A 25,802-nucleotide genomic window follows, 5' to 3' on the forward strand; every position below is an offset into this window, starting at 1 on the left:
TGTCTATAGTCTATTTTTATTGATAGGGTTTGGAACAGGTAAAGTAATTTGGGTATTATGCACATTTTTAGTGCTAATATTTTTCGTGGGATACTTAATTGTTTATCTCCCCAGGCTTTTAATTTTTCCTGGATTTTTTTCCATATTGCCCCATAATTGGCTGCTTTTAACTTAGTTATTTCTTTTGTAATGGTTATCCCTAAATATTTTATTTTATTTCTTGGTTATTGGTATGGTAACATGTCTGTATTGTGGGAAAGAAAATCTATCCTGTTGCTAGTATCCACCTCTCAAATAAACGAAGGATGGTGGGCTTGTTTGTGGCTATAACAGGGAATCAGGAACTGATGGAACAACTGACAGCTCTAAAGGGCCCCAATGATTTAGCTCCCGTCCCTACCTCCCCGGAATGTGCAATGTACGTGGTTCGCATTGTATGCGCTGGAGTTCATGCGAATGTGAGCCAGGAACGACTGGGCTGGACTAATCCAGAGAAGGAGTAATCATCGTTCAGACTTTTGGACTTGGCCAACATGTTCCTGGAGATTGCTTCTCCTTTTCGTAAAGCTCCAGCGGCATCTGGAGCATCACATCTCGCCCTGAACTGCAGCCAAAGGCAGAGCAAAGGAGACACCACAAACATCCAATAAGTTACTGCCCATTCACCAGGACTCAACAGCACAGCACATCTCATGAAGAAACATATCATCTATTACAGGGGTCCCCAAACTAAGGCCCGGAGGCCGGATGCGGCCCATCGAAGCCATTTATCCGGCCCCCACGGCACAAGGGCAGAAGGGGGTTGGGCTAAATGACGCAAGGGGTCTATTATTCTCTTACAACCCTTATTATTATTATTATTATTATTATTATTATTATTATTATTATTATTATTATTTTATTATGACACAGCAAACAAGATAGATATGCTGGATTTCGTGTCACAAAATCACAACTCAAACACTTCCCAAGTGTCTAGGACTGTATTATTATTATTATTATTATTATTATTATTATTATGACACAGCAGACAAGATAGATATGCTGGATTTCGTATCACAAAATCACAAGTCAAACACTTCCCAAGTGTCTAGGACTGTGAGATGCATTATTATTATTATTATTATTATTATTATTATTATTATTATTATTGTATGACACAGCAAACAAGATAGACATGCTGGATTTCATATCACAAAATCACAAGTCAAACACATCCCAAGTGTCTAGGACTGTATTATTATTATTATTATTTTATTGTATGACACAGCAAACAAGATAGATATGCTGGATTTCGTATCACAAAATCATAAGTCGAACACTTCCCAAGTGTCTAGGACTGTATTATTATTATTATTATTTTATTGTATGACACAGCAAACAAGATAGACATGATGGATTTCATATCACAAAATCACAAGTCAAACACTTCCCAAGTGTCTAGGACTGTATTATTATTATTATTATTACTATTATTATTATTATTGACACAACGATGTTGTATGACACAGCAAACAAGATAGATATGCTGGATTTCGTGTCACAAATTCACAAGTCAAACACTTCCCAAGTGTCTAGGACTGTATTATTATTATTATTATTATTATTATTATTATTATTATTTTATTATGACACAGCAAACAAGATAGATATGCTGGATTTCGTGTCACAAAATCACAACTCAAACACTTCCCAAGTGTCTAGGACTGTATTATTATTATTATTATTATTATTATTATTATTATTATTATTATTACACAGCAAACAAGATAGATATGCTGGATTTCGTATCACAAAATCATAAGTCGAACACTTCCCAAGTGTCTAGGACTGTATTATTATTATTATTATTTTATTGTATGACACAGCAAACAAGATAGACATGATGGATTTCATATCACAAAATCACAAGTCAAACACTTCCCAAGTGTCTAGGACTGTATTATTATTATTATTATTATTATTATTATTATTATTATTATTATTGACACAACGATGTTGTATGACACAGCAAACAAGATAGATATGCTGGATTTCGTGTCACAAATTCACAAGTCAAACACTTCCCAAGTGTCTAGGACTGTATTATTATTATTATTATTATTATTATTATTATTATTATTATTATTATTATTATTATGACACAGCAAACAAGATAGATATGCTGGATTTCGTGTCACAAAATCACAACTCAAACACTTCCCAAGTGTCTAGGACTGTATTATTATTATTATTATTATTATTATTATTACACAGCAAACAAGATAGATATGCTGGATTTCGTGTCACAAAATCACAACTCAAACACTTCCCAAGTGTCTAGGACTGTATTATTATTATTATTATTATTATTATTATTATTATTATTATTATTATTATTATTATTATTATTACACAGCAAACAAGATAGATATGCTGGATTTCGTGTCACAAAATCACAACTCAAACACTTCCCAAGTGTCTAGGACTGTATTATTATTATTATTATTATTATTATTATTATTATTATTATTATTATTATTATTACACAGCAAACAAGATAGACATGCTGGATTTCGTATCACAAAATCACAAGTCGAATACTTCCCAAGTGTCTAGGACTGTGTGATGTATTTTCGGATGATGCGCGCAGATCCCAGTAGGGTGGCCTTTTGCAGTTGGCAGATCGTGATTTTGTCAATGTCTATTGTTTCCAAATGCCGGCTGAGATCTCTTGGCACGGCACCCAGTGTGCCCATCACCACTGGGACCACCTGCACTGGTTTCTGCCAGAGTCTTTGCAGTTCAATCTTGAGGTCCTGATAGCGGCAGAGTTTTTCCTGATGTTTTTCGTCAATGCGACTGTCACCTGGGATGGCAACATCAATTATCCAAACCTTGTTCTTTTCCACAACTGTGATGTCTGGTGTGTTGTGTTTCAGAACTTTGTCAGTCTGGATTCTGAAGTCCCACAGTATCTTTTATTATTATTATTATTATTATTATTATTATTATTATTATTATTATTATTATTATTGTATGGTACAGCAAACAAGATAGATATGCTGGATTTCGTATCACAAAATCACAAGTCAAACACTTCCCAAGTGTCTAGGACTGTATTATTGTTATTATTATTTTTATTATTATTGTATGACACAACAAACAAGATAGATATGCTGGATTTCGTGTCACAAATTCACAAGTCAAACACTTCCCAAGTGTCTAGGACTGCATTATTATTATTATTATTATTATTATTATTATTATTATTATTATTATTATTACTATTATTGTATGACACAACAAACAAGATAGATATGCTGGATTTCGTATCACAAAATCACAAGTCGAACACTTCCCAAGTGTCTAGGACTGAGTGATGTATTTTCGGATGATGCGTGCAGATCCCAGTAGGGTGGCCTTTTGCAGTTGGCAGATCGTGATTTTGTCAATGTCTATTGTTTCCAAATGCCGACTGAGATCTTTTGGCACGGCACCCAATGTGCCCATCACCACCGGGACCACCTGCACTGGTTTCTGCCAGAGTCTTTGAAGTTCAATCTTGAGGTCCTTTACCTTTACCTTTATATTCATATATATATATCTATCTAGACATCTCTCTATATATAGATAATTATATCTGTATAGGATTTGCAAAGACTTGCAAACATATGAGGCCAAAATTCATATATAAAATTGAAAGGCATAGATTGGATGACTATGTCTTTTGTGGCTAAATTTGGTGTGATTTAGTTCAGTAGTTTTGTTGTTTACTCCATGGGAAAAACGCACATTACATTTTTTTATACATAAACTAGCTGTGCCCGGCCACGCGTTGCTGTGGCCAAGTATGGTGTTATGGGAAATAAAGTATTGAGGAATTGGTGGTAGTTAAGGTAAAGGGTAAAGGTTTTACCTTACATTAAGTCCATTATAAATGGGTTATATAGCTGTGTGGAAGGGCCTTGAGTCTACACTGCCATATAATCCAGTTAAAAATCAGATAATCTGTATTTTATAGGCAGTGTGGAAGAGGCCTAAGTGAGGCCTAACTCTGCCTGTCCCCTGGGCTGAGTGGGTTGCTAGGAGACCAAGTGGGCGGAGCTTAGCCTTCTAACTGGCAGCAATTGGATAAAAACAATTATTCCTCTCCCTCTAATTAGGGCTTAATTTTTCTTTTCTTTTTGTTGTATGAACGTAGAGGCATGGATGAGGGGTTGTGCTGCCAAGTTTAGTGTTTCTGGGATGTGTAGTTTTGTTGTTTTGTCCTAGGCCGAAATTTCATTACCCTTTATATATATATATATATATATATATATATATATATATATATACACATATATACATATATACATATATACATATATACATATATACATATATACATATATATATAAATAATTTAGCTGGCATATAGTCCCTTCCAGTCTAAGACTTTCGAGACTTGCAGGGCCATTGCCTTGCTAGACCTTTGCCTCCATCAGTTCTACTGAAGAAGCCACACAGTCGTGATGCTGAACCATTCTGGATTCAAACCTGCAGCAGAACTCGTGCCACGGAATACTTTGAATCTTTGAGGGGAGGTTTGCTATTGTTTAGTCTGAACTCAGCCTCTCGCGCCGGAGCCTGTTTTTGTTTTCGGAGGCCAAGTATCCAAAGAGCCTGTCAGGAATGGAAAAACTTTGTTTTTCTGGGCTGCCACTCAGCACGAGTTTTCCAAGTTCAGGCGAGCCATGATGTGGTTACGTTGACTCAGCCGCAGAGCCTCAATGGTTTTCCTTTCTGGACGGGGCTGCAGATCTTCCCGCGGACCACACGGCCTGATCGCATCAACCCCTGGAATCTGGAATGCCAGGCAGGTGCCAGGAAAGCGCTCGTCCCTTGTTACAGAAGGATAAAAGGAGAGGCGAGGCATGCCGAGAAGGCTGGGATATTGGCCTCTTGGAAAGAGCGAATTAATGAAACACGGAATAGGAAAAGGAGAAATAATGTGCAGGGTCTTTAAAGCAACATGTTGGAGCCCCCGGTGATGCAGAGGGTTGCATTGCTGAGCTGCTGAAATTGCTGACCGTAAAGTCGCCGGTTCAAATCCAGGGAGCGGGGGTGAGCTCCCACTGTTAGCTCCAGCTTCTGCCAACTGTAATGAAGTATGAATTTTGGTTTACAGATGTTATGTTTAATTGTGTGTATATGTTTTAAAAGGGTAAGTATTAGAGTTACCAGTGTGTGGGGGATGATAATAATAATAATAATAATAATAATAATAATACAGTAGAGTCTCACTTATCCAACACTCGCTTATCCAACATTCTGGATTATCCAACGCATTTTTGTAGTCAATGTTTTCAATATATTGTGATATTTTGGTGCTAAATTCGTAAATACAGTAATTACTATAGCATTACTGCGTATTGAACTACTTTTTCTGTCAAATTTGTTGTATAACATGATGTTTTGGTGCTTAATTTGTAAAATCATAATCTAATTTGATGTTTAATAGGCTTTTCCTCAATCTCTCCTTATTATCCAACATATTCGCTTATTCAACATTCTGCCGGCCCGTTTATGTTGGATAAGTGAGACTCTACTGTAACTTTATTTTTATACCCCGCCCAATCTTCCCGGAGGGACTCGGAGCGGCTTACATGGGGCCATGCCCGACATAAAAATACAATAACAGCGATAAAACAGTAAAAACAATTTTACACATCAATAAGACATCAACATCAGTAAAACAGTCATAAAAATCAATATACTGCATAAAATATTAAAAATGGGAGGCTAAAAACAGATCTGGGCCAAAGTGCAGAATGACATCACATGGGAGAGGTAGTTCCATGGCTAAAATAATTAATAAAGTGCAAGTAATTATGGCCAGGCATCCTATTGTTGAGTGGTCAGATGAATCAACCTACAAAGATTAATGGATGGTAGCCACCTCAGTATTCTGAGGCAGGTTGCCATAGAAATGTAGCTGCTTCTGTAGAAATGTAACTATTTCGAAGCTAGCAAGAAAGGGGCGGAGCTAGCTGGATGAAAAAGGAGGGAATGTTTTGAAGAGAGTTCAGTCTGTAATCGGAGGAATTACAGGGAAAGACTGGTTCTGAAGTGGTCAGAACCAGGGAAGTTCAAATGTCAGTCTGTGCTCTGATGAGGCACAGGGAAGATTGATTCTAGGTTGATGGGATCAAGGAGACTCAATTGTTCATTTTGAGTCGGTTTTAAATAAGTTTGGTGACTTATTTAATATTGTCTGTGTCCTGGAAAGGCACAGAGAATCTGTGACAGTATATCACAGGGGTGACTGTGGTTTGAAGTCACTGGATAGTCCAAGTTTCAGACTTTGGGAACCAGTCCCAGCTGGACTCACAGAGATCCATTGAAGTAACAGTTAGAAAGGAGCAGAGGAATAGATTTTAACTACTTTAAGTAAAGGAAATGATACTTTAGAGAGTTTGATTCATCTCATTCTAGTATTGTAACTGTTAATAAGAATACCTCTAAGTGAGAAACAACATTGTAACCACTAAGTTCTGTGCCTGAACAAACTTGTTATTGTTCTTCCAACATCTAAGCCTCTGTCGCATATATTCTAAACTAAGTTACGCTACCCTTTAAAGTAAAAGTAAACATCTCCCTGAGTCTTTGGTGGTTGCATCTTTACACCAACCTACCCTGTTTCCGCGAAAATATTTATTATTTATTTATTTACATCATTTTTACCCCACCTTTCTCCCTGGGGGGACTCAAGGCGGCTTACAATAAATAGGCAAAAATTCAGTGCCTAAAAACAATGTACAAAACGATTCATATAAAAACAATATACAAAGCAAAAATTCATATAAAAGCAGATAAGAAAATAAGACATCCCCTGAAAATAAGACCTAGTAGAGGTTTTCCTGAATTACAAAATACAGTAGAGTCTCACTTATCCAAACGAAACGGGCTGGCAGAACCTTGGTTAAGTGAATATCCAAGGAGGGATTAAGAAAAAGTCTATTAAACATCAAACTAGGTTATGATTTCACAAATTAAGCACCAAAACATCATGTTATACAACAAATTTGACAGAAAAAGTAGTTCAATACGCAGTAATGCTATGTAGTAATTACTGTATTTACAAATTTAGCACCAAAATATGCGTTGGATAATCCAGAACGTTGGATAAGTGAGACTCTACTGTATCTATTCTTATTTCTGAAATTTACCACCCTCGGCTTATACTGGAGTCAATGTTTTCCTAGTTTTTTGTGGTAAAATTAGGTGGTTCGGCTTATATTTGAGTTGGCTTATACTCGAGTATATATGGTATGCAGCCCAAAAGACAGTTGCATCTGTCGAGGAAGAAATTTAGGTACCACTTTATGCGGGAAGGCTAATTTAACTAATATACAACACCATAAAACCATAGAGTGCAGAAGAACGAGGAAGTATTTCATCAAGGACTCAGTGTCACAAGTGGACGGTGAAGTGGTAGCTCCCCCTGTGGCTGGAATCGAGCATATCCACATGAAGCCGGAAGCTGGAAAATGTTAAATTGCCTCTGTGTCTGTCTATATATGTCTTGTGTCTAATGGCATCGAATGTTTGCCATGTATATGTGCATTGTGATCCGCCCTGAGTGAGAAGGGCAAAATATAAACACTGCAAATAAATAATATTATTTATGTGCGGTATTATCCACCCAGCATCCCAGCCCTTTGCTTCCTCAGGCCTATCATCTCAATCTTGGTTTTCTTTCCATGGCTAAGAAATGCCACAGAGGTAGACGCTAGAAAGGGGTTTTTGAGTCAATAAAAACATTCTTGCCTGCAAAGCATGAAACCCCAAATTTTTATAGGAAACCACTGTCTTCGGGTGTCTGCATATCTTCAGGCATCCTGGGATCCCTAGTTGAAAGGGAGCAGAGGAAAGCAAAGGGCTGATATAATGATAGTTTCTGGATGAATGCCGTTCAACTATTGGCCACCACATAAAAGCTCCAAGTCTGGGAGCCTCGGCATGTTTTGCAGCTAATTGAGAGGCAAACTCTCTGGCATCGAAATCACAAGAGATGGGAAGAGAAGAGACTTTAGCCTTGATGGGAGAGGGAAGAAGAGGAAATGATAAGTCTCACCGTTGCTTCCACAAGTTCTGGAATAATAATAATAATAATAATAATAATAATAATAATAATAATAATAATAATAATAATAATAGTCCTAGACACTTGGGAAGTGTTCGACTTGTGATTTTGTGATACGAAATCCAGCATATCTATCTTGTTTGCTGTGTCATAATAAAATAATAATAATAATAATAATAACAACAACAACAACAAGAAAACTCATGACCATTCATCACTCACTCCACCCTCTCAGTGATGTTGACCGGCTATATCTGCCTAGAAGATCAGGGGGTAAAGGACTCTTGCAAGTCAAACAAGCAGTCAAAGAGGAAGAACATGCCCTGGCAGAAGATGTCAAGCAAAGTGAAAAACCTGCTTTGATTGAAGTCAAAAATCAGAAACGCCTCAAAGCACAGCAGACAAAAAACCAGTACAAGAAAACTGCACTACAAACTAGAGCTGACAGCTGGCACAACAAAACATTGCTTGGAAAGTTCCTTGACAAAATGGAAGGAAAAGCTGATAAGGAGAAGACCTGGCTCTGGCTCACGAATGGGACCCTGAAGAAGGAGACAGAAGGCCTGATCCTTGCAGCCCAGGAGCAAGACATCAGAACAAAGGCAATTCAGGCCAAGATTGAAAAATCAGCTGATGACCCAAAATGCAGACTGTGCAAGGAAACCGACGAAACCATTGATCATATCCTCAGCTGCTGTAAGAAAATTGCACAGACAGACTACAAACAGAGGCACAACCATGTGGCCCAAATGATTCATTGGAACTTATGCCTCAAGTACCACCTCCCAGCAGCAAAGAACTGGGGTTATCGCAAACCTGCAAAAGTATTGGAGAATGAGCACGCAAAGATACTGTGGTACTTCCGAATCCAGACTGACAAAGTTCTGGAACACAACACACCAGACATCACAGTTGTGGAAAAGAAAAAGGTTTGGATCATTTATGTCGCCATCCCAGGTGACAGTCGCATTGACGAAAAACAACAAGAAAAACTCAGCCGCTATCAGGACCTCAAGATTGAACTTCAAAGACTCTGGCAAAAACCAGTGCAGGTGGTCCCGGTGGTGATGGGCACATTGGGTGCCGTGACAAAAGATCTCAGCCGGCATTTGGAAACAATAGACATTGACAAAATTATGATCTGCCAACTGCAAAAGGCCACCCTACTGGGATCTGCACACATCATCCGAAAATACATCACACAGTCCTGTCAGCTCTAGTTTGTAGTGTGGTTTTCTTGTACTGATTCTTTGTCTGCTGTGTTTTGAGGAGTTTCTGATTTTTGTCTTCAATCAAAGCAGGTTCTTCACTTTGCTTTACATATTCTGCCATGTCAAGGAGGCACCTGCGGGGGGGGGGGGGGTGTTATTATTATTATTATTATTATTGTTGTTGTTGTTGTTTTTGTTATTATTTTATTATGACACAGCAAACAAGATAGATATGCTGGATTTCATATCACAAGTCCAACACTTCCCAAGTGTCTCGGACTGTGTGATGTATTTTCGGATGATGCGTGCAGATCCCAGTAGGGTGGCCTTTTGCAGTTGGCAGATCGTGATTTTGTCAATGTCTATTGTTTCCAAATGCCGGCTGAGATCTTTTGGCACGGCACCCAATGCGCCCATCACCACCGGGACCACCTGCACTGGTTTCTGCCAGAGTCTTTGAAGTTTAATCTTGAGGTCCTGATAGCGGCTGAGTTTTTCCTGTTGTTTTTCATCAATGTGACTGTCACCTTATTATTATTATTATTATTATTATTATTATTATTATTATTATTATTATTATTATTTGAAACACAACAAGATGAGTCCACAGCAGACATTCTGTAGCTGTTGAATTAGATCACACGTCGGACACTTCCCACTTATTATTATTATTATTATTATTATTATTATTATTATTATTATTATTTACTTCTGTAACCCCCAACAAGGTAGGGCTTTGTTATGTTGAAAAAACAGAAGGAAATTAATTTAAATTGGGAAACATATCCATTTCAAACCAAAAAAGCCTGTCTGTCAGGAGGAGGCTCTAAATCGGGAATAAAAACATTCCTTGCTGCTGAGCAGAACTATAAATCCAAAGTGCGCCCTTGTCTCAGCCGGCCAGAGGTCTCGGCACAGCTCCTCCAGAGTCCAAAATATACTCGGAACTTGTTTTCGGTTGCTTACATACAGCTTTACCATTTCCACCTGGCCACTCTGCCCTGCAGCGCGGCTCAGGGATTTCAGTGTTTTATTGTGTGCGTGATTCATTTCTGGCGTCTCGATCTTGGCAGGCTGGCACGAAGAAAGAAAACAAGTCCCAATACATATTCTAATTCCGTAAAGTACCGTACGTACTCGAGTACAAGTACCAAATGAGCTCCATGTTGGGGTCATGAAAAGTCTCTGAACACTACCAAGTGGCACTTTTAGGCATTGCATGAATCTGTTAACATCAGTGTGCCGTGTTCACCGGGGACTCTGCAGAAAATGCTTCAGATCTACTGCATAAAAAGAGAAAACCGACCTTGCAAATGCCTTGTAAATGTTTGATTTTATACCTATGCAAGCTGTGGCAGTTCAGTTATTCTGGGACCCTAAGCTGAGTCTGAGAGAGGAGTGCATCCCCATGACATTTGATGTGTACCAATGGGTGTTAATAATAATATTAATAACAATAGTTATTCTGGGACCTAAGCTGAGTCTGAGAGAGGAGTCCTTCCCCATGACATCTGATGTGTACCAATGGGTGTTATTAATAATATTAATATTAATAACAATCGTTATTCTGGGACCCTAAGCTGAGTCTGAGAGAGGGCTGCTTCACCATGACATCTGATGTGTACCAATGGGTGTTAATATTAATATTAATAACAATCGTTTTTCTGGGACCCTAAGCTGAGTCTGAGAGAGGGCTGCTTCACCATGACATCTGATGTGTACCAATGGGTGTTAATAATAATATTAATAACAATCGTTTTTCTGGGACCCTAAGCTGAGTCTGAGAGAGGAGTCCTTCCCCATGACATCTGATGTGTACCAATGGGTGTTATTAATAATATTAATATTAATAACAATCGTTATTCTGGGACCCTAAGCTGAATCTGAGAGAGGGCTGCTTCCCCATGACATCTGATGTGTACCAATGGGCATTAATAATAATAATAATAATAACAACAACAACAACAATAGTTATTCTGGGACCCTAAGTTGAGTGTGAGAGAGGGCTGCTTCCCCATGACAGCAGATGTGTGCCAATGGGTGTTAATAATAATAATATTAATATTAATAACATTAGTTATTCTGGGACCCTAAGCTGAGTCTGAGAGAGGGCTGCTCCCCCATGACTTATGTGTGTGAAACAGAGCTTTGCCTTCAGAGCTTTGACATCTGATGTGTACCAATGGGTATTAATAATAATAATAATAATAATAATAATAATAATAATAATAATAACAATAGTTATTCTGGGACCCTAAGCTGAGTCTGAGAGAGGGCTGCTTCCCCATGACATCTGATGTGTACCAATGGGTATTAATAATAATAATAATAATAATAATAATAATAATAATAATAACAACAACAATAGTTATTCTGGGACCCTAAGTTGAGTCTGAGAGAGGGCTGCTTCCCCATGACAGCAGATGTGTGCCAATGGGTGTTAATAATAATAATATTAATATTAATAACATTAGTTATTCTGGGACCCTAAGCTGAGTCTGAGAGAGGGCTGCTCCCCCATGACTTATGTGTGTGAAACAGAGCTTTGCCTTCAGAGCTTTGACATCTGATGTGTACCAATGGGTATTAATAATAATAATAATAATAATAATAATAATAATAATAATAATAACAATAGTTATTCTGGGACCCTAAGCTGAGTCTGAGAGATGTCTGCTTCCCCATGACATCTGATGTGTACCAATGGGTGTTAATAATAATAATATTAATAACAATAGTTATTCTGGGACCCTAAGCTGAGTCTGAGAGAGGGCTGCTTCCGAATGACATCTGATGTGTACCAATGGGTGTTATTAATAATATTAATATTAACAACAATAATTACTCTGGGACCCTAAGCTGAGTCTGAGAGAGGGCTGCTTCCCCATGACATTTAATGTGTACCAATGGGCGTTAATATTATTATTATTATTATGAGACTCTAAGCTGAGTCTGAGAGAGGTCTGCTTCCCCATGAAATCTGATGTGTGCCAATGGGTGTTAAAAATAATATTAATATTAATCACAATAGTTATTCTGGGACCCTAAGCTGAGTCTGAGAGAGGGCTGCTTCCCCATGACATACGTGTGTGAAACAGAGCTTTGCCTTTTCCAGAGAGCCAAGCTGACCTGATGCTAAGAGACAACCTTCGAAGAACTCTGAAGCAGCGTCAATCCACAAATCGGCGTACGTACAGCTTGGGAAACACCAAATAAATACATTAAAAGGACATCAATAACGTTGCTAAAGGTGGTGGTTGTTTTCCCTCCTCGCAAGAGGGGACCCTCTCCTCGCCCTCGCACCCTTCGTGTTTGACTTGGCACCCGACCGCTGGATAATTTGTTTCCATTGCAATAAAGTCCTAATTAACTGGAATAAACTTTTTACACTAAGTGTGTTATTTTAATAAACTGGCCCTTTCAGAGCCTCACCGAGAGCTGATTGATGAATTTGGGGGGAGTGGAATTACGCCTGTTAAAGGGACAGTGTCTGCAGAGGCCGGCCCTGAAAAAGCCCTTTCTGTGCTGGAGGAATCCAAAAAAGGCCATCCGATGCCCGGCCGGGACGTGGGCTCCTGCTCGGCTCTACAAATATTGAGCGCTCCATATTTTTCTCTCTCCTTCCCTCTCCCTCCAGGCCTCTTTGTATTAAAAGATTTCAAGAGTCACATTAAAAGTTCAAAAAAGGCATTACGATAATTAAAAAATGTCAAATTCTATGCAGTGAAGAGATGCGCATGTTAAGTATCCATCTACCGTATATACTCGAGTATAAGCCGACCCGAATATAAGCCAAGGCACCTAATTTTACCGCAAAATAACTGGGAAAACATTGACTCAAGTATAAGCCGAGAGCGGGACATTTCAGAAATAAAACTAGATACTAATAAAATCACATTAATACAGAACAATATAATCTCTAAAATCAGGACAGTAAATAAACACTCTGAAAACCGGGGAATTCCATTAAGGAAACAACCAGGGCCAGCTAACACCTCCCAACAAAGGATTCCCCCAGGCAGGAAGCAGCCAGGCTTTGAAGCTGCAAGGCCATTAAATGCTAATCAAGGTGACTAATTGTAGCATTCATACTTGCCGCACTGAGACTATTCATTGCTATTCAACCTGGTTGACCAAGAATTCCACAAAGTGGAAAGCGGCCAGGCTTACAAGCAGCAGGGCTATTCATTGCTGTTCAACCTGGCCAACCAAGATTTCCCCTCGATAGAAAACCCTCAGGTTTTGAAGCCACAAAACTACTTCATCCCATTCAACCTGCCCAAGGAAGGATGCCCCTATATAGAAAGCAGCCAGGCTTTGAAGCAGAGAAGCTATTCAGTGCAATTCAAATTGCCCAAAAAACCATTGCCCTAGAATGCAAGTACCCAGCCTTCCAAGAAGCAAGCCTATTCCAAATTTATACATTGTAATTTTATATTGTATTTAATAGTCTTAATCGATTTTATGTATTGCTCGGTATTGATTTTGTGTACGCATCAAATTGTTGCCGTTGTTGTAAGCCGTCCTGAGTCCCTTCGGGATGTAAATGCTGGAAATAAAATAAATAATAAATATTCCAGCTCACCAAACAAGGATTCTCATAAGAAGAAAACAGCCAGGCTTTGAGGCTGCAAGGCTATTCTCTGCTATTCTACCTGGCTAATAAAATAAAATAAATAAGCCACAGCAACACGTGGCCGGACACAGGTACAGCAGAATCTCATTTATCCAAGCCTCGCTTATCCAAGTTTCTGGATTATCCAAGGCATTTTTGTAGTCAATGTTTTCAATATATCGTGATATTTTGGTGCTAAATTCATAAATACAGTAATTACTACATAGCATTACTGCGTATTGAACTACTTTTTCTGTCGAATTTGTTGTATGATGTTTTGGTGCTTAATTTGTAAAATCATAACCTGATTTGATGTTTAATAGGCTTTTCCTTCATCTCTCCTTATTATCGAACATATTCGCTTATCCAACATTCTGCCAGCTCGTTTAGCTTGGATAAGTGAGACTCTACTGTAGTTCCATATAGGTAAAGTAAAGGTTTCCCCTGACGTTAAGTCCAGTCATGTCTGGCTTAGTACTTGAGTTGGAATAAAATTCAGGGTTTTTAAAGGTGAATCTAAAACTTATTATTTTTCAATGTTAATTTTGGATGTATTTAAACTAGGTAAAGGTAAAGGTTTTCCCCTGACGTTAAGTCCAGTCGTGACTGACTCTGGGGGTTGGTGCTCATCTCCATTTCTAAGCCGAAGGGCCGGCGTTGTCCGTAGACACCTCCAAGGTCATGTGGCCACTGGCATGACTGCATGGAACGCTGTTACCGTCCCGCCGGAGCAGTACCTATTGATCTACTCACACTCTGGGGGTTGGTGCTCATCTCCATTTCTAAGCTGAAGAGCCCGCGTTGTTTGTAGACACCTCCAAGGTCATGTGGCCACTGGCATGACTGCATGGAACGCTGTTACCGTCCCGCCGGAGCAGTACCTATTGATCTACTCACACTCTGGGGGTTGGTGCTCATCTCCATTTCTAAGCTGAAGAGCCCGCGTTGTTTGTAGACACCTCCAAGGTCATGTGGCCACTGGCATGACTGCATGGAATGCCGTTACCTTCCCACCGGAGCAGTATCTATTGATCTACTCACATTTGCATGTTTTCGAACTGCTAGGTTGGCAGGAGCTGGAGCTAACAGTGGGTGCTCAAGCCGCTCCCGGGATTTGAACTAAAGGAGGAATTAATATTGTATTCATCGCAACCATTCACCTGATCTTTCCATGAAAGACAAATACTACGCTGGCTGACTCTGACATAGTTGCAGTTCAGTGTCCAGATTTTTTTTTTTGTCGCCATCACCACACAATGATTGATAAGTGTGAGATTTTAGTTCTTGGAAGAAACATGGTGTGCGAAGCCTTGGCTTTCAAGGGATGCAGCTTGAGGATATAGAAATCCTGCTAAAAGACACCAAGGACCTTTTCGTTTTGGCCTGCTGGGCATTCTGCAAGACATGCACTTCTATTTTGTCCCATTCATCGTGGGCCATTCATGAAACTGGCAGTCGCCAATCATTAACCAGTGCCACCAATGACCCCTGACTTGAAAAGGGGCGAAAAGCTGAATGGCCACGGAGAATGACTTTTCTGTGTCTGTTCTTCTTCTCTCTCCGGGGTGGTCCCCGCTTTCTTTGCAGTCGGGTTTTCGCTTCTCGCAATGGGCATCTTGACCTAGCACAATGATGGGCAACCTTTTGCGCTTAATGTGTCAAAATTCACCAAAAAACCTAGCATGACTTGGGTGGTGTGTCACTTCGAGAAAAAAAAAAATCATAATTTCGCAATATGCATAGTTTAAATAACAAAAATATATAATTGTAATATATAACTGTATTCAATAAATCAAAAACTATTTACTACCATTATTTCCATGTACAACAATCTATGGTACCTCTTGCAGTTTCCATGCTGATTTCTCTCTATTCTAGTTTCAATGTAGTCATGAATAATAATAATATAATGTAATAATATAATAATATACTACAATAATAATAGTATATATATATATATATATATAGTAATGAAATTTCGGCCTAGACCTATTTGTTTGTTTATTTATTACATTTATATCCCGCCCTTCTCACTCTGAAGGGGACTCAGAGCGGCTCACAAATTATATATACATACAATACATTATATTATTAGAATAGTATAATACTAGCATTAAATTACTTTATTGTACTATATCATTATATCGTAATATTATTAGTAATATTACATTTAATATATAATTATATATTTAATATTATTATATTGTATTATTATCAGTATTATATCGTGATGCATTATATTATCAATATTATATGTATATACAATATATTATATTATTATATATTATTGTAAGTTATGTTGTATATTATATATTCTATATATCTATATATATAAAAGGGTAATGAAATTTCGGCCTAGGACAAAACAACAAAACCACACATCCCAGAAACACTAAACTCGGCAGCACAACCCCTCATCCATGCCTCTACATTCATACAACAAAAAGAAAAGAAAAATAAAGTCCTAATTAGAGGGAGAGGAAGAATTGTTTTTATCCAATTGCTGCCAGTTAGAAGGCTAAGCTCCGCCCACTTGGTCTCCTAGCAACCCATTCAGCCCAGGGGACAGGCAGAGTTAGGCCTCACTTAGGCCTCTTCCACACTGCCTATAAAATACAGATTATCTGATTTTAACTGGATTATATGGCAGTGTAGACTCAAGGCCCTTCCACACAGCTATATAACCCATTTAAAATCTTATATTATCTGCTTTACCCTTTACCTTAACTGCCACCAATTCCTCAATACTTTATTTCCCATACCACCATACTTCGCCACAGCAACGTGTGGCCGGGCACAGCTAGTTAGTAGTTACACATATAAGGCAAACATTTAATGCCTTGACATAGAACAAAGACAGAAGACAAACACAGGCTCCGAGCTGGCCTCGAACTCTTGGTCAGAGTGATTGGTCCCAGCTGGCTGCAGCTGGCTGCTCACCAGCTTGCGCCACAGCCCGGGCGCCACAATATATGCTGCCAGATAATCCAGTTCAAAGCAGATAATTTGGATTTTATATGGCAGTCTAGAAGGGGCCTTAGTCTAAGACTTAGTCTATTGTTACCAAACGCATATAGTTTAACCGACGAACTACACTATGGGACTGACAGTATTTGCTCTGGGTTGCTCGGTATACCCTTCCACACAGCTATATAACCCATTTATAATCTTATATTATCTGCTTTGAACTGGATTATCTTGACTCCACACTGCCATATAATCCACTTCAGTGTGCATTTTATCCAGCTGTGTAGAAGGGGCCTCATACTTCACCACAGCAACGCGTGGCCGGGCACAGCTAGTAATAATACTCAGGAGAGGTATAGAGGCTCAGCCCTGTCTCGGGCTCTTGGAAGGAGGCCCCGCCCCCTTCCCTAGCTCCACCCTCTGTGTCCCAACAAGCGCCTCAGGAGAGGTATAGAGCCTCAGCCCTGTCCTGGGCTCTTGGAAGAAGCCACGCCCACTCCTCTAGCTCCGCCCCCTGTGTATCCTAACAGGTGCCTCAGGTGCTCAGCCCTGTCTCTGGCACTTGAGAAGAGGCCCCTCCCCTCCTCTGGCCCCGCCCCGTGTCCTAATAGGTGACATCACCGCCCCCTGGATCGCTCCAGCATCCACCAGGGGGCGGTAGCGCCCACTTTGGGAATCACTGGTTTAGAGGGACCATTGTAATCACGACTGTTTTTCTTGATCTCTTGGGATTAGTAGCGTTCCTTATTTTTGTTCTGCAAACCTGAGTGGCATGTTATCGTTCTGCGGGTGACTCTGGATCGCGGGCACACCTAAGAGCTTCCATTTATCATAATCAATCCGCACAGATAGATAGATAGATAGATAGATAGATAGATAGATAGGGCAATGGCCAGACAAGCAGTAAATAGACATATGGGATCAAAAAGTGGGGAAATCGGGACAAGAAGTGATTGTGTTGCAACATTTTTTAGTTCGAAGGTAGGTCCATTATCTGAGAAGTTGAAAACTGCAATACGTACAATCCTTGCGTACACTGAAGATAGTTTCACAGGAAAAATTGCAGATGTATCTCGAGAAGCATATACACTTAGGATGGAAGCTACTGATATGTACCTGTCTTGATATTAATAGACAAGACCCAATTCTGCCAGAAGCTGAGCAACTCTGCAGAAGCACGTCCGCAACTTCGAGTGATTTTAGTTTAGATATTGTTGCACATCTTTGCAACCCTCCCGTCAAGGAGACTGTACCTGACACCAGAAACGCCAGGGCTGAGTAATGCAGTACATATTAGTCAAGACAATGTACCTTAACCTCCGGAGTGAACCATGCCGTTGAAGGATTGACAATTTGGTAATTTTGCTGGCAGTTCACACTCCTTTTCCCCAAACTAGCAATTACCAAGTGCCCTGAAGCAAGCGTAAGAATAATGCTAAATTTAGATGCCATAGCATAAGCACGAAGCATTTCAGAATAAATTGACAGCAACTAGTTAGTGTAACTGAACTGTTTGGCCCAGACCAGCTCTTCCGTGGAGCGGAATAAGGGATTTATTACAGTTAACACAGCAAGATATCTGTGCTGCCAAAGGACGACAACACCACTTTCTCCCGTAAGTTTACATCTTCCATGAAGACACAGAAAAGGAGAATTCAACAAGGAGCACAGATACAAATGTAACTCAATGTCAACTTCTTTATATCCTCATGTGTTACACTATCCCAATATAGGCATTGTGTACAAAATATCAAAGTTAATTTGATGCGTAGAAAACTTTGTTTCAAAATTACAGTAGCTTAGCCACATTTCCTCACATAATACACATCGCAACATATACAACTCTTATGGTTAGAAGGGGGGATAAGTGGAGCTGGCACCGAGAATTGTTTAGTCGACGGCCATCTCTGTCAGAGAGGAAGATCTTTGCCTAGTTCCCTTTGTCTGCAATGCCTGACAATGATGACAAAGGCGGTTGGGTGAATGAAGAGAGAAAATAATAATAATAATAATAATCATCATCATCATCATCAAAAAAAATCATTGAAAGTGAGGGCATAAATATGCCTAATTGCCAAACAATAAAGTGTCACCAACCAGAGAACTATAAATATCTGGGCATATTACAGCTGAACAACATCAAGCATGAACATGTGAAAACTGGTCAGCAAAGAATACACACAAAAGGTCAGAAAAATTCTCAATGGAGGCAACACCATCAAGGCCATAAACACCTGGGCCATACCCGTCATAAGATATACTGCTGGCATCATAAACTGGACACAGGAGGAACTGGACAATTTGGAGAGAAAAACAAGAAAACTCATGACCATTCATCTCTCACTGCACCCTCGCAGTGATGTTGACCGGCTATATCTGCCTAGAAGATCAGGGGGCAGAGGACTCTTACAAGTCAAACAAGCAGTCAAAGAAGAAGAACATGCCCTGGCAGAATATGTCAAGCAAAGTGAAGAACCTGCTTTGATTGAAGTCAAAAATCAGAAACTCCTCAAAGCACAGCAGACAAAAAACCAGTACAAGAAAACCGCACTACAAACTAGAGCTGACAGCTGGCACAACAAAACATTGCATGGAAAGTTCCTTGACAAAATTGAAGGAAAAGCTGATAAGGAGAGAGAAGACCTGGCTCTGGCTCACAAATGGGACCCTGAAGGAGGAGACAGGAGGCCTGATCCTTGCAGCCCAGGAGCAAGACATCAGGACAAAGGCAATTCAGGCCAAGATCGAAAAATCAGCTGATGACCCAAAATGCAGACTGTGCAAGGAAGCCGACGAAACCATTGATCATATCCTCAGCTGCTGTAAGAAAATCGCACAGACAGACTACAAACAGAGGCACAACTACGTGGCCCAAAGGATTCATTGGAACTTATGCCTCAACTACCACCTCCCTGCAGTAAAGAACGGGTGGGATCACAAACTGGCAAAAGTATTGGAAAATGTGGGACTTCCGAATCCAGACTGACAAAGTTCTGGAACACAACACACCAGACATCACAGTTGTGGAAAAGAAAAAGGTTTGGATCATTGATGTTGCCATCCCAGGTGACAGTCGCATTGATGAAAAACAACAGGAAAAACTCAGCCGCTATCAGGACCTCAAGATTGAACTTCAAAGACTCTGGCAGAAACCAGTGCAGGTGGTCCCAGTGGTGATGGGCACATTGGGTGCCATGCCAAAAGATCTCAGCTGGCATTTGGAAACAATAGACATTGACAAAATTACGATCTGCCAACTGCAAAAGGCCACTCGACTGGGATCTGCGCGCATCATCCAAAAATACATCACACAGTCCTAGACACTTGGGAAGTGTTCGACTTGTAATTTTGTGATACGAAATCCAGCATATCTATCTTGTTTACTGTGTCATACAAAATAATAATAATAATAATAATAATAATAATAATAATAATAATAATGCCAACTGCAGAAGGCAACCTGACTGGGATCTGCACAGTTCCATACTTTGCACTTTAACAACACAACCGTTCAATGCTAAGGCTTCCCCGTCTGCGCAGGGTTCCATACTTCACACTTTAACAACACAACCGTTCAATGCTAAGGCTTCCCCATCTGCGCAGGGTTCCATACTTCACACTTTAACAACACAACCGTTCAATGCTAAGGCTTCCCCATCTGCGCAGGGTTCCATACTTCACACTTTAACAACACAACCGTTCAATGCTAAGGCTTCCCCGTCTGCGCAGGGTTCCATACTTCACACTTTAACAACACAACCGTTCAATGCTAAGGCTTCCCCATCTGCGCAGGGTTCCATACTTCACACTTTAACAACACAACCGTTCAATGCTAAGGCTTCCCCATCTGCGCAGGGTTCCATACTTCACACTTTAACAACACAACCGTTCAATGCTAAGGCTTCCCCGTCTGCGCAGGGTTCCATACTTCACACTTTAACAACACAACCGTTCAATGCTAAGGCTTCTCCGTCTGCGCAGGGTTCCATATTTCGCACTTTAACAACACAACCGTTCAATGCTAAGGCTTCCCCGTCTGCACAGGGTTCCATACTTTTGGGGTCCAACTTGGTTTGCTTGTTTAATAGCTAAGGCAGCACAAAGAGAATAATGGAGTGCAATGAAGCAACAGAGGATGCTGATCATCCAAGACTATATAGCACTTGTATATTGTCTTCATTCAAAGAATGTCACTGAAATTCAACCCAAGACTTACTTTGCGGGGTACAACTCCTTCTTGTCTGACGATCCAAGACTCTGCAAGGCAAAAAAAGAACGCAATTAACCTTCCCTTTCCCCTTAGGTACAAACACAGAGCAACACTAGCATCACAAAGCACAACATAGTACATACGACTGGGTCCGAAGACTTTTAGGTTTTCAACTTTGCAAAGTCTTGTGATGCATTTGAGAGTCTAAAGCTTGTCGGTGACTAAAAGGATTGACGCGTGTCCAAAAGAGCAACTTTTCCACACAAGCCAGGAGATGGTCCCAATAAAGGCCAAGCATTAAGACATCATTTCCCGTGAAAATTTGGGGAAAGGAAGCTAGGAGATATTCCAGAACTATGGGCAGTAGAAACAAGGCAATGGCTGGATCTACACTGCCAGATAATGCATTTTGAGCCACATTACCCTATTTACTTGAATCAAATGCTCATCTTTTTTTGGCTAAAGCACCTTGGCAAAATAAGGTGTGCGTTAGATTTGCATCATATAGCCATCTTAGTACTGAGCCAAAGCAAAAGAGGAATGTTATAACCTGTTTTTACGGTTGTTAGTACAGTAGAGTCTCACTTATCCAACACTCGCTCATCCAACGTTCCGGATTATCCAATGCATTTTTGTACTCAATGTTTTCAATACATAGTGATATTTTGGTGCTAAATTCGTAAATACAGTAATTACTACATAACATTACTGCGTATTGAACTACAGTAGAGTCTCACTTATCCAACACTCGCTTATCCAATGTTCTGGATTATCCAACGCATTTTTGTAGTCAATGTTTTCAATACATCGTGATATTTTGGTGCTAAATTCGTAAATACAGTAACTACAGCATACCATTACTGCGTATTGAACTACCTTTTCTGTCAAAGTTGTTGTATAACATGATGTTTTGGTGCTTAATTTGTAAAATCATAACCTAATTTGATGTTCAATAGGCTTTTCCTTAATCTCTCCTTATTATCCAAGATATTCGCTTGAAACGGGTTCTGCCGGACCGTTTATGTTGGATAAGCGAGACTCTACTGTATTTGATAGGATTGCAGTATGACACACATATCCGTGTTGAGGACTTTTAATATTTTGTATCACTGAATTTTGAATGGGCCTCCAATGGCGCAGCAAATTAAAGCGCTGAGCTGCCGAAGTTGTGGACCATAAGGTTGCAGGTTCGAATCCGGGAGCGGGGTGAGCTCCCACTGTTAGCCCCAGCTTCTGCCAACCTAGGAGTTCGAAAACATGCAAATGGGAGTAGATCAGTAGGGAAGGTAACAGCGCTCCATGCAGTCATGCCTATGGCCACATGACCTTGGAGGTGTCTATGAACAACGCCGGCTCTTCGGCTTAGAAATGGAGATGAGCACCAACCCCCAGAGTGTGAGTAGATCAATAGGTTCGGCTCCGGCGAGAAGGTAATGGCGCTCCATGTCTATGACTTTGGAGGTGTCTATGGACAGCGCTGGCTCTTCGGCTTAGAAATGGAGATGAGCACCAACCCCCAGAGTGTGAGTAGATCAATAGGTACTGCTCTGGCGAGAAGGTAATGGCGCTCCATGTCTATGATTTTGGAGGTGTCTATGGACAACGCCGGCTCTTCGGCTTAGACATGGAGATGAGCACCAACCCCCAGAGTGTAAGTAGATCAATAGGTACTGCTCTGGCGAGAAGGTAATGGCACTCCATGTCTATGATTTTGGAGGTGTCTATGGACAATGCCGGCTCTTCGGCTTAGACATGGAGATGAGCACCAACCCCCAGAGTGTAAGTAGATCAATAGGTATTGCTCCGGCGAGAAGGTAATGGCACTCCATGTCTATGATTTTGGAGGTGTCTATAGACAATGCCGGCTCTTCAGCTTAGACATGGAGATGAGCACCAATCTTTACCAATCTTCAAGCCACAGAGCTCCTTCCAGACCCTTATTAACTGTGTCCCCATGAGTGGAAGAAGCCAAAGAGGAGAAGAAATGAACGGCAGAGTAACCGTCTTAGGCGAAATGACTCATTTCACTGTGCAACTAACCTGTCGTTCTCTTCTTCTCCTGGCTTATCTCACCACGCTCCTCCTTCTGAACCTTCTCGCCCTTCCAGGAGAACTTGGGACTTGCTGCCTACTAGCCGCATGCTTGCACTCCGGAGCTGGTGTTGTACTTTTACATGCCGGTTGCCAGGCAATGGCCACAAACCGACTCCAAGGCAGTGGGAAGCGCCGAGGCTGAATACTGATCAATGGAGCAGGAATGTCTCCATTGAGACCCCTAAAGCCACACCAAGTAGAATTCTGGGCAAAGGAAGATGAAAAGTGAAAGCTCGGGCTCCTGAGTTTGAGGAAGCTTAAGAGTTCCACCATGGAGATGTAGGAAGGGTTTCAAAATGTGTGTTTGAACAGCCGTTATTGACAGCTGCTACAAATGTGGCCAATTCCACACAAGGATTCAGCATGAATTGAACAATGGGAGAGGTGTATTGGCATGAACTTCTTAGTATGCCATTTTTCCCAAAAGACAGACTGGGGTTGGACTGGATGGCCCTGGTGGTCTTTTCCAGATCTATGATTATATCATATGATTATATTTTATTTATTTATTTATTTATTTTTCAAACTTATATGCCGCCACTCCCCTAGGGCTCGGAGCGGCTTAGAAGAACCGGCTAAAATCAACAATTTAAAAAACATCTTTAAAACATCTTTAAAAAACATCTTTAAAAACATCTTAAAAACATCCTAAAAGCACCTTTTAAAACATCAACAACAGAACTCAAAAGCCTGTTGAAACAGGTGTGTCTTACATGCCCTGCGGAAGGCCGACAAGTCCCGCAAGGCACGAACTTCAGGTGGTAGAGTGTTCCAGAGAAACGGTGCCACTGCTGAGAAGGCTCTGCGTCTAGTTGCAGTTAGATGAAAAGTCTTAAAACTGGGGACTTCCAGTAGGTCTTGGTCCTCAGAACGGAGGGATCTCTGGGGTTTGTAGGGAGTGAGGCGGTCCCTCAGATACATCAGCCCTAGACCATGCAAGGCCTTGAAGGTAAGCACCATCACTTTGAAAGTGATCCGGTGCTCAATTGGTAACCAGTGCAGCTGCCGTAAGATTGGTGTTATGTGGCATCTTATCAGGACTCCCGCAAGGAGCCGGGCAGCTGCATTTTGCACCAATTTGCGCTTCCGGATCACCAACACAGGAAGGCCAATGTAAAGGGCATTACAGTAATCCAGTCTCGAGATGACTGTAGCCTGGATCACCATAGCCAGGTTGTCCCTAGACAGAGAGGGGCCCAGCCGTCTAGCCGGCCGAAGATGAAAAAAGGCAGTTTTGGTAACGGCGGAGACCTGGGCCTCCATCGTCAATGAAGGGTCCAAGAGGACTCCCAGACTCTTTACCAGTAGAGACCGGCGTAGCACTTCGCCATCCAGGGTTGGCAACTGGATATCCCCACTGCCCGGTCGGCCCAGCCATAGGATCTCCGTCTTTGCTGGATTCACCCTCAACCTACTGGAACGCAACCATCCAATAATGGCCTCGAGGCACTGGTGAAAACTGTCGGATACAGACTCCGGTTGGCCCTCCATCTTTAACACAAGCTGAGTGTCGTCAGCATATTGATAACACTCGAGCCCGAAATCTCGGACCAGCTGAGCAAGTGGTCGCATATAGATGTTAAACAACAGAGGGGAGAGAATGGCCCCCTGAGGCACCCCATAAAGTAGAGGGGACCTCTCAGAGACCAGGCCTCCCCTCTCCACTCGCTGTCCACGGTTGTGAAGAAAGGAGGCCAGCCAATTTAAAGCTGTCCCCCTAACTCCAGCAACGGCAAGGCGGTGGGTCAGAAGATTGTGATCGACTGGGTCAAATGCTGCTGTGAGATCCAATAACACAAGCAGCACCGACCCGCCCTGGTCAAGCTGGCATCGGAGATGATCCGTGATGGAAACCAATACAGTCTCTGTCCCATGCCCCACACGGAAGCCAGACTGGAAAGGATCCAGTCCGGCTGTGTCATCTAGGAACTGCTGCAGCTGCACCGCTACTGCCCTTTCAATCACCTTGCCCAGAAATGAAAGATTCGAAACTGGGCGGTAGCTGGAGGGAACCAAACAATCTAAATCTGGTTTTTCAGCAGAGGAGAGACCACTGCCTCTTTTAATCCCTCTGGAAAGACTCCTTGCTCAAGGGAGCTGTTTATTATCTTCAGCAGCGGGTCACGTAATCCCTCCAGGCAGGATTTCACTAATCATGAGGGACATGGATTGAGGAAGCAAGTGGTCGGTCTAACTGCAGCTATGAGCCTATCGAGAGCCTCTGCGTCCAGCAGGATGAATCGGTCGAGGGTGGGCCCAGCAAGTGGCCACGGCGTCCCAAGTTCTCTCACTGTGTCGATTGTGGCAGGGAGGTCCCGGCGTAGTAGCGAGATCTTGTCGGTAAAATAGCTCTGAAAAGCCTCAGTCTGATTATCACTTTTTGGGACGACAGGGACCGTCGTTAAAGATTGAATAATTTTAAACAATTTTGCCGGGCGTGAGCTGGCAGACGCTATCAGAGAGGTGTAATATGCTCGCTTTGCTGCAATGATAGCATGTTCATAGGACTCCATGAAAGCCCTATAGGCTGATCTCGATACTCCGTCACGGAGTTCTCGCCACACGCTCTCTAGCCGTCTCTTTTCTCGCTTCATCGGT

General features: G+C 41.2%; 1 protein-coding gene across 1 annotated transcript in view; it reads right to left on the bottom strand.

The window, feature by feature from the left end:
* Positions 1 to 25,802, bottom strand: part of LOC103281463 (ankyrin repeat and fibronectin type-III domain-containing protein 1) — a 292,661-nt gene that overhangs the window by 125,481 nt on the left and 141,378 nt on the right. The window contains exon 5 of the mRNA XM_062964550.1: positions 21,117 to 21,157. Coding sequence (XP_062820620.1) covers positions 21,117 to 21,157 — 41 coding nt within the window. The remainder of the gene's footprint in view (positions 1 to 21,116; positions 21,158 to 25,802) is intronic.

The sequence above is a fragment of the Anolis carolinensis genome, unplaced genomic scaffold (genome assembly GCF_035594765.1).
Source record: "Anolis carolinensis isolate JA03-04 unplaced genomic scaffold, rAnoCar3.1.pri scaffold_13, whole genome shotgun sequence".
NCBI lineage: Eukaryota > Metazoa > Chordata > Lepidosauria > Squamata > Dactyloidae > Anolis > Anolis carolinensis.